The following is an 11,204-nucleotide window of genomic DNA, read 5'->3' as shown; positions in this document are numbered from 1 at the left end:
TTTTGAAAGTGGTGTAATATTCAATTTAACGAAATTAAACTAGAAATCGAGCCGAGCGTTCCTTAATTAGGTGTATTGTGTTGACCCCTGGGTATTTTATTCGACACTAATACGTCATTTATCATACATAAGTAGGTACAAACTGACAGCGTACCAGAATTCATTACAGCATACAATGTACAGCCAATTAAAACGTGACTCTGCAAAATTCTGACGAGGCCAATATACTACATAGTACAGCGGTCACCTTATTTAAATCTTCTGTACAAAAATCTGATACCGATGTTTCCCAACAGCGTCTAACTTACTTACATCTAGTTTCCTAACATCTGATTCGGACGTTTTCCAAACAGCGGTCACCCTACTTATATCTTCTTTTCTTACATCTGATACAGAAGATTCCCAGCAGCGGTCACCCTACTTACATCTAGTTTACTTACATGTGATACAGATGTTTTCAAACAGCGGTCACCCTTCTTATATCTAGTTTACTAACATCTGATACAGATGTTCCCCAATAGCGGTCACCCTACTTACATCTAGTTTCACTTACATATGATACAAATGTTTTTCAACAGCGGTCACCCTTCTTACATCTAGATTATGAACAACTGTCACTGCTCTAAAACATCTTACGAGGAAGTTTTGCGACTAGAATTTCACCTTGTGAAAGGCCATTGACCATTATTCAATTTTACTGAGTTTAAATGTGTGGCGTAGACCGGCGATAACCGAACACTGACCACAAACACTCAGTCACAGTATCCACGTTTATCTATCGTGACGTCAGCCGGTTGATATCTGAGCCCGTATTCACGAAACCGTTCTCATGCTCAAACTCAAAGTTTTGTACTCAAAATTCAAGCTTTGTGATCCCTTGTTTTATTCTCAAGCTGGCCATAGACACAGTTTGTTTTTAAATATAACACTGTATAAACAGTGTCAAAGTGGCGGATTATTAAAAACACGGAAGATAATTTTCTAATTGAGTATATTCTGTTGCCATTACTTGAAATGAAAAAAAAAATGAAAATATCAAATGGGTAATTTTTGTGATAATGCTGCTTCATCAGCTGTGAAAACAGCAGCAATATTTAGTTGAATACCAGAAACAGGTGCTACAGATACTTTAATATCTACTGCAGAGCTGGTAAATTTGCATGTGAAGAAAATTTCGAGAGTGGAATTTAAGGTATATTCACTCTCCAGTCTGATGCCAAAACGTAAATCCAGTTTGATAACGGGTTCAAAAAGCGTAGTATAGTTTGATTCAATACAAGTTGAAATGCAAGGACTTCAAATACCAAGAAAATTTCCTGATGTGTTTGCTTCATTATTGTTAAAGGACGAAAAACGCCTTTCTAAACAGTTAGGTATAAATCTGATGTCTGCATATACGCTTTTGGAAAGCGATATTCGTTCTAAATGAAACAAAAAACAAGAAAATGAATGACAATTATGCATAAATCATATTCATCGCGAAATAACAAATTCCCAGAACATAATCCAAAGTTATATATACGTAACTTCCGGGCACAGCGGTATTGGATGACTTTTGTAGTTACTACTTCCGGGGGACAATAGTATTATCTGACCTTTATAGTCTCCTTTTGTGCTCCTCTACACAGAACGTTTTATATTATTGATGAATTACGTAACTCCCTTGGGTTTTTTGTTATAGTAAATTCCACGTTTCTCTTGAAGCTTTACCAACCTGATGCTTTCACAAAAAGTTATAGGATGTCTATAACAAAGGATATAGACGTTTGTACTACTGTATGTCGAATGGTGCACATGCAAATGTTAGACAGGTCTTAGGTGCCCGTGGGATATTTGTTTGCATCAATATTCTGTGGCATCAAGGCTTTGCAAAAAAACGTAATCCTATTCTTCAACAAAACAGGGAGGCGTTGTACCTGTGCCAACTGCCTCACAGACTTATTCGTAACGCGGTATCGTGACGTCACCGTCATGCATCAGCACTTACGGTACCGGTTGCTTGTAGAATAATGACAAATGACCTTTCATTGACTGCGTTACGATCGTGACTTAATCGGACATGTCTCAAACCCGGCATGACGAATTTCTTACAAAAAGTGTAAGTAAATTTACAGCTGCAAATTCTTATGTTCACACAATCGCCCTCTAGTGTCATTTTTTTCCACATTTCGATGCACGTGTTGTGACGGAATGACTCATAGTACATTTTTTTTGCGTTGAAGTGAGTCAAATTTGTGTACATTTCTGGATAAAGTTAACCCTTCCGACATCAGGAACTATTCATTTTGCTGTAAGTGATTTTTTTTTTCGGTTCGATGCCAATATTTGTTGAGGCACAAAGACAATTGGGTTATCTCATTTCTTTATCACTTTCATCTAGAAATCGGTAACTCACAAACTGTAATTTCCATGACGTGATCGAGTCATTTACGTCATCAAACCAAACTACAACTGCACATTGTATGTGCAGGCATAGATACCAGAACAAAAATAGATGTATACATGCAGTGAAGATGTTTATTGTGAATATAACTGTTCTGAGTTCCAGCTCGGGGTCGGTCAATTTGTATGTGTACGTTTGGAGTTGGAGGCAAGGAACAAATATAACAATACAATAAGCAAACATACAAAGGAATAACTGAATTTATAAATACACCGACTGATATCATAGATGTTCTACTGGTGAATACACAGCTTCATTATCGCCTGCTGTGTCTGCACTCATTCAACATGTAAGTCGGCGATTCGCAAACACATAGTTATAAATCTTTATAATTCTATCATTTTTATTTGATTTTTCTCTCTCTCTTTTTTTTAATCGCGAGCTTCATACTTTATGAAAATGTTTCACTGGTTGTACTGGAAATGTCAGTCTCCTTTGAAGCAGAGAGGACGTGGTCACGCTACATAAACTGCAGTCTACACGACGCGTACATGTTAAAGTCGTGTCCTGGATGTTAAATGTACAACTCAGCAGATTCACGGAGAACGTTTACAGAGTTTCAAAATTGCTCGTTTGACTGGTGCGTGAAAACGACTCGTGGCACTAGATATTATTCTACTGTCAGTAACGCAGACTTTAGCGACATGTGTAACGGCTTCACGCTTTTGTAACGTGAAAGTTTGAGTTTTAAAGCTCAACAGATGTGAATAAAAATGTGTACCTGTGATTTCTAGCCCGGCGCTTTAAATGGTGCACCGAAGGAATTGCTAACTTGTACATGACGATATTTCAGGTGTGAATCCAGGTAATCCCATTGATAAATGTTCTCGTACTGATCCGAGATATCGATTGCAAGTCAGACCGACTGATTGAAGGTCTCGTGAATGAAACCTTCACGTAGATAAGTAAACCAGGTTTGTCGGGGAGACAATGAATTTACTATAAAATTGTTTCGTATTTATACGGTTGGGTTTATGTTTGTAGAAGGGATGACAGGTTGTTGTAGTATCGGTGTTGAATTAATAAGCCTGAACTCCCCCAATGTAATACTACAGTATAAAAATACCGGTACGAACACCTACCTACAAAGCGGTGTAATGGTATCGCCGGGCTGTGTGAACACATATATACAGAGTATACAGTCCAACAGTTAGCTTTACACGAGCGTATTGTTGGGGAAGTACACGAAACATCAATGAAAGTTTCACCGACAATAAGTTTCCGTCGGGATGTATGCATGATGTCTTATTTTGGAAACACACCACAAGTAAAAAAGCACGTGTTTGTCTGTGCGCGTGAGTGTTAAGTGTCGCGCGTGATTTGTGTGGATTTGTGACAGATACTGAGGCTGAGAAATGTTGTCTCCCTCTACATTAGTTCTGTTTGAATTGTTGGTGTTGTCATTTCTACGTGTCGTAACTTTGGCTACACCTCACTATACATTCCGGGACCCTAGACAAGGTAGGTACTTAAGTGATGACAAGTTACCATGGTAACGTTTTAAAGCTACCCGTCGTTGTAAGTTGACATTTTTATGTGATGACACCTGTTGAACTCTGCTGTATACAATGTAATAAAAATAATCATCAGTCTATCTTAATATTTAATAGACGGTTGTCTTATCTGTCGCACGATGATATAACCGTGTTAATTAATGCAACTTTTATGATCAGTTAAAATGTTTAGTCTGTCAAGGTCCCATAGACACACAGAGTTAAGATGCTACTTCAGGTTATCAGGTAGTCTATGTCTGAGTCATAGACTTGACTCTGTCTACTGTATCTGTGTACCATTTCTGGATGACATTTTATCGGAGTTTCTGTATCGTATCTGGGTTACGTTATATTCGAGGAAGTGTGCTGTATCCGAATGATATTAGACTGGAGTTTGCGTATCATATCTGGGTGACGTTAAAATGAAGTCAGCGTATCGTATCTGGGTGACATTAGAATGGAGTCAGCGTATCATATCTGGGTGACATTAGAATGGAGTCGGCGTATCATATCTGGGTGACATTAGAATGGAGTCGGCGTATCATATCTGGGTGACATTAGAATGGAGTCGGCGTATCATATCTGGATGACATTAGAATGGAGTCAGCGTATCATATCTGGATGACATTAGACTGCAGTCAGCGTATCATATCTGGGTGACATTAGAATGGAGTCGGCGTATCATATCTGGGTGACATTAGAATGGAGTCAGCGTATCATATCTGGGTGACGTTAGAATGGAGTCGGCGTATCATATCTGGGTGACATTAGAATGGGGTCAGCGTATCATATCTGGGTGACATTAGAATGGAGTCGGCGTATCATATCTGGGTGACATTAGAAAGGAGCCAGCGTATCGTATCTGGGTGACATTAGACTGCAGTCAGCGTATCATATCTGGGTGACATTAGAAAGGAGCCAGCGTATCGTATCTGGGTGACATTAGACTGCAGTCAGCGTATCATATCTGGGTGACATTAGACTGCAGTCAGCGTATCGTATCTGGGTGGCTTTATATTAGACTGTGTACTCTATCTGAGTGACAATACATTATACAAATGTATCGACTCGACATCCACTATAGTTTAAAAAAAAACAAAAACATTGCTTCTCAACAACTTGATGTGTATTAAATGAGGTCTGGCAGATTCTATAAATCAGAACGATAGGTTATGATGACGGTAATGGACTTATTATATAATACACATACACCTTACTCCGGATATGTGTCGATAATAGCACAACAGACCGTGGAGCAGTGTTAATTCGGGTCAAGGTATGTGTTGTGGCACTGTCAGAAAGGCTAAAATATTAACAAGTTATCTATTGGTCATGTTGTTAACACTGAGGTGGCCCGTCAGGTAGGCTGACAGGCGGGTTAATTGGTCATGTTGTCACACCTGTTGTGGCTCTGTCAGGTTTTGTCCCTCCTGTTGTTGCCCCGACAGACAGGTTAATGGCCGTGTTGTTATCATGTTGTTGCCATGACAGACAAACTAATGACCGTGTTGTCTCTCCTGTTGTTGCCTAACAAAGAGGCTTATGGCCGTGTTTTGTCTCCTGATGTTGCCATGACAGACAAACTAATGACCGTGTTGTCTCTCCTGTTGTTGCCCTAACAGACAGGCTAATGGCCTTGTTGTCTCTCCTGTTGTTGCCGTGTCAGGTAGGCTATGGATCGTGTTGTCTCTCCTGTTGTTGCCCTGACAGACAGGCTAATGGCCGTGTTGTCTCTCCTGTTGTTGCCCTGACAGACAAGCTAAAGACTGTTGTCATTCCGCTGCTGAGCTAACACACTTCGTACCTATGTAAGGAAGCTCCGATAACTTTTGATATGCTTGTTTGCATATCCTAACAAGACTCATCCATTTATCCCGTCAGTCGTATCGACCTGAACTGACGCTAGCGTGTCATAAAATGATAAAAATCTGTTATTTATCGAGAGTTATTATACAAGATGGGTTCACTCGACAGAGCCTTTGTAGGATGGTATACCTGTGTAGCCTTTGACGCAGTCGTAACCACCTTTAGTTTTTTGCTTTCTTGAAGCGCGTGCCCGCAAGACACATTGAATCTCTGTTAACGTTAAAAACACGTGTTTAAGTTTTTGTAAAGGGTTTTCTCATGTGTAGATACTTATCATTACTTCATTCCTTATGAGTTTGATGATCAGTTATGTTACTGCTGCTTTTCCTCTGTTGTCTAACATGTGCAATAATGACAATCGCAGATACTTGGTTAAAACATGTCGGGTCGTTGTGCTGTTATTACCAACACTATATGGTACTGATTTGAGTAAACGTTTCAATAGATTGGTGGTCTGTACTGCTATTTCTGCACCAAGTTCTCCCTTCTTCTTTTTATGAATTTCTTGAGGATTTGTTGATTTATCTGTCATTAATACCTATATATAGGTTGTCTAAGATTCGTTGTTTAGTCTGGGACCGGAATCGGTAACCGGATTTCGTTTCCGTTGTTTAGACTTTGTATTTAACCATCATCAGAATTTTGACGAGTTTATTTACGTACAACCCGACAAATTTAGAACCAGCGTTTGTATACAACTAAATCATGTTTGATGGTCTATATAATATCAAGGCTGTGGAGAATATAATTAATCCGTTACATCGTATTGTATCCCCTAAACCTTAGTAAGACCGGCTGCCGTGGCTGGTGAGGAAGTTGTAATCATATTGTAGATAATAAACAACCTGTACTATCTACATGTAGCGCCAGAGGGACGGTAAACCCTGATCACGAAACATAATTAATAAGATCAAAACCGTATGGCAACAGTTATCATAATTTATATGTAATTACATTATATGTATGTATATCTACGGTTTATCACGGTAAACGATATCACAGATACATCAACAACCACTAATTAATAATAGGTCGTGTTATTGATAATTAATGGAATGTTTCGTTACGTCCCAAAACATTAAAAACTAAAGTTGAGTTCGGAAGACGGAACTTTTTGTCCGATACCTTTTGATTATTGCTCACGTTCGTACACATTAGCTTTCCAATCCAGAGATGTGCCCGATTGTGGTTTTTATTAATGTGTACTGCAATTGTAAATATGTGTGCTTCATCCCAAAACTACATATACTGTTACAAGAAACGACGGAGATAAGCAAATATTACAACAACCCTGGTTCCCTGTTCAACTGACTAGCGCAGAATGTAAATGAAACGCCGTGCATGGCCGATTTGTCTGGGTACTTTGTACAGAGTAGGGAACAGGTAACGGTTAGCCTTTACATCGGGTAACAAGGATACAAGGATCAACGGATGTCACTGAGGGGCCAAACCCTTGTCACCTGGGTAACACGGTCGCCAGTGTCAGGGCGGGTCAATATGGGGTTAAGAATCCGCGTGACCCGATACAAAGGAGAAACGGACAGAACTACACACGAAAAGCAAACGATGTCAGAGAGCTGCCATGGACAGCCAGCTTATTGAATAGCGCCCGACACTGAATCTGGAGTCTGCACCACAGTATTTCTTTAAGATTCTCATCCGTACAATAAGCCCCAGTATTGATGATATCCGAAACCAATTTTGTTTCCCACGTAAAACAAAGTAATTGATAAAGCGGTGAATTATACACAGTTTATCACAAACCATTACGGTGAGGTACGGAACGTTTTAATGTTTGTGTGGGGCAAGCAATTCACGTCATCAAAACACGTGCATATAGTGTTTTCCGGAGTCTAATACCGAGAAAACAATATCAAATCTTTGCGTGAGACCCTACGTGTAACATTCACAAAAAGAAAACAAATTAAATAGCTTGTTGCATTGCATAATTAGATTTACATGAAAACCAGGCTAATTTGACACTGTAATAATGTCCCCCTTTACCAACCTTTACCGACGGGAAGTCAATGCGTTTGTAATGTTATCCCCGAGACCTTAAACGAGCTGGCCCTGATACAATTTGTATCGTCGGTATGACTCATGTATGTCAATCCTAGTATAACTTGTCATAACAAAACTTCGGTCTGCAACTAATGCAAGCTTACCATGCAATGGTGGTCGACTGTAGTGATACATGTTCCAGTACAGAAAGCAAAACATGTAAATTGAATGATTTCTCTTGAACAAAATGACGATTCAGAATACTACAATGATTGAATTTGAGGCAATAATGATATTTAAAACGATTCCAAGTAGTGATATTTCTTTGTTGCAATTAGTTACCTCATAAAATAAATTACGATGTTAACATCACACTGTAATATAATTATAGATATGTAACATCGGTGACTTATTCAGAAACTTGCGGTCCTAATGACTGAAATACTTGTTTGATAATTTTTTGACAAAAAACAGTCGCTCTTTATGTATCTACTTTAAGAACCTCCGACATTTTATTAGCGAGTGTAATAATAAATGGACACTTCGTTCTCGCGTGCTCGTTTAGTGATTGATATAGAATGCTAATTTGCATTCCCGGTAAATTTGTGGTTTAATTTCACACACGATTATCGATACCACTTGAAAGTAGTCCCTACGAACTGAGAGGGATTGTCGAATCTGTCATTGATTTACGGAGTTATGGATAGACTGATTGATCTGTTGGTATAGACATAAACATAGCACTTAAACTATCCCAGTGAATTAATCGTTTTACGATGTGCAAGGCATCAGACATAAGACAGAAGTGAATAACACCTTTCAATTATACATATTAATGAAGATTTAAACTATATCAAACACATGTTTCGTCATCTAGGAATCGTCATTTAAGTCAATTAATGTGTTTAATTGGGGTATTTTTTATTGTGTTACTGTAATGGATGTTAGGTTGGAAAGACTATGCGATCTAGTAAAATTCTTTAACATCGTGATGTACAAAAGTTTCCGGTGAAAAAGACATCAGTTTAGTGGTAGCCGAGAAATCCCCTCTCATCGTAGGCAGGCAACACATTTTCTCATTGTACGTGTCAACAAGCACCACACTGGTGTTCCATCTTCTGACGTCATCAGTCATTGTCTGTAGCAATAGAACAGTATGTCATCAGTTCCCGGGGCCCGGGGAGATGGCGTTAAACACTTATACCCGAGTCTCACTGTGAATTGGAGACCGTTGTTATTGTTCGGTCAGTGCTTCTCTCTTTTGAATGTTCTGTTTCCTTCTACCGATCGGCGCCGTTCAAGTTCTCATGCCATTCAGAACTATTTACTCGGCGTTTCATCGCTTTACTCTCCTGATCAATGTCAACAGTGGGCAAACAAAACACATATCACTTAAGTATATAGCAATGATTGATAGTAATCTTTGACACACCTTTAAACTTTGATAACAGATTCAAAATGAGTAAAATTTCTTATTACATTATTGATATGTAATATGAGGTTGTCACCTTAAGCTACTAACAGTGAACAGCATATTATGATGGTCTGTAAGGCGATGTGGTTTACATTGTGATAGGGTGTCGTTCAAGGTGATGATATAACATGGTATTTATTATGCCCTCTGTTGGACGAGTCCCATCTATCGAGGTATTACACCTTCTGATTGGCTAGTCTCGTCTGTCATGGCATTATGCCCTCTGGTGGACGAGCCCCGTCTGTCGGGGCATTACGCCCTCTGATTGACTAGTCTCGTCTGTCATGATATGATATGCCCTCTTGTGGACGAGTCTCGTCTATCGTGGAATCATGCCCTCTGTTGGATGAGCCCCATCTATCGGGGTATTACACCTTCTGATTGGCTAGTCACGTCTGTCACTGCATTATGCCCTCTGGTGGACGAGCCCCGTCTGTCGGGGCATTACGCCCTCTGATTGGCTAGTATCGTCTGTCATGATGTGATATGCCCTCTTGTAGATGAGTCTCGCCTATCGTGGAATTATGCCCTCTGTTGGATGAGCCCCATCTATTGGGGGTATTTCGCCCTCTGGATGGCCAATCTCGTCTGTCATGATATTATGCCCTGTGGTGGACGAGCCTCGTCTGTCGGGGCATTATGCCCTCTGATTGGCTAGTATCGTCTGTCATGATATTATGCCTTCTGGTGGACAAGTCCCGTCTATCTTGGTATGACCTCTTGAAGAAGAGTCCCGTCTGACATGGTGTTATGATTTCTCGTAGAAAGCTCCCGTCTGACATGGTCTAATGCCTTGTGGTGGGTGACTCCCGCCTGACGTGATCAAACGCCCTCTGCTGGGCAAGTCCCGTCTGATGTGGTGTTACGCTCTCTGATTGGTGACTTCCGCCCTACGTGATCTAACGTCCTCTACAGGAAGGCTTAATGGATTGATTACATCAGTGTTTTCATAGAAAGAATAGTATAAGATGGTCGCGCTCTGGTTCAAATGCTTGAGAATGTTCTACACTATAAGTCCCATTGATGAATTTTATTAACGACACAAAATTTGTTCATTGATAAAATCAGGATCAAGGTTTAGTGGTTTCGTCAAACATCAAGATGTTACACTCTGTACGATATGCAAATGTTGTTTTACCATTGAAAATCAGCTTTAATGCGTATTACACTCAGTCGACATTATACTGATCGAGCAGCATTTTTACACAGTAACAACATATCTGTCCGTTCTGGAGTACCCAACACGTCTCAATTCTTCAACTGTTACAACATGTCCGTCCGTTTTAAAGTACCTCGCACCACTCAAGCCTTCAACTGATATAACACGTTCGTCCGTTCCAGAGTACCTCCACCTGTCAGACCTTCAACTGTTACAACATGTCTGTCCGTTTTAAAGTACCTCGCACCACTCGAGCCTTCAGCTGTTACAACACGTTCGTCCGTTCAAGAGTACCTCGCACATGTCAGACCTTCAACTGTTACAACATGTCCGTCCGTTATGAAGTACCTCGCACCTCTCAAGCCTTGAAACGTTACAACACGTTCGTCCGTTCAAGATATCTCGCACCTGTCAGACCTTCAACTGTTACAACATGTCCGTCCGTTATGAAGTACCTTGCACCTCTCAAGCCTTGAAACGTTACAACACGTTCGTCCATTCTAGACTACCTCGCACCTACCAAGCCTTGAAATGTTACAACACGTTCGTCCGTTCTAGACTACCTCGCACCTCTCAAGCCCTGAATTGATCAATGAAGATGTGCATGTCGCGAAGTAATATGGTCCAATGCTTGTCTAGTATTCCCGTTGAAACAAATTCAATAACTGCTTAAGACGTATTTTGATACCGTTTACGTTATGTTTTACAAAAACAGATATCTCGCCATTAGCAGACAAAACTGGTCATATTTCTAGTGTATACTACCGT

At 40.0% G+C, this 11,204-nt stretch overlaps 1 protein-coding gene across 1 annotated transcript in view; it reads left to right on the top strand.

The window, feature by feature from the left end:
• The first annotated feature begins 3,627 nt into the window (after nt 1-3,627).
• Nucleotides 3,628-11,204, top strand: part of LOC132550624 (A disintegrin and metalloproteinase with thrombospondin motifs 7-like) — a 59,517-nt gene continuing 51,940 nt past the window's right edge. The window contains exon 1 of the mRNA XM_060214715.1: nt 3,628-3,904. Coding sequence (XP_060070698.1) covers nt 3,799-3,904 — 106 coding nt within the window. The 5' untranslated portion in view covers nt 3,628-3,798. The remainder of the gene's footprint in view (nt 3,905-11,204) is intronic.

Source organism: Ylistrum balloti, unplaced genomic scaffold (genome assembly GCF_031769215.1).
Source record: "Ylistrum balloti isolate Yb309-2 unplaced genomic scaffold, AGI_CSIRO_Ybal_v1 Utg370136, whole genome shotgun sequence".
Classification (NCBI taxonomy): Eukaryota; Metazoa; Mollusca; class Bivalvia; order Pectinida; family Pectinidae; genus Ylistrum; species Ylistrum balloti.
Note: the sequence above shows the minus strand (reverse complement) of the source record. Positions and strands in the feature narration are given on the sequence as shown.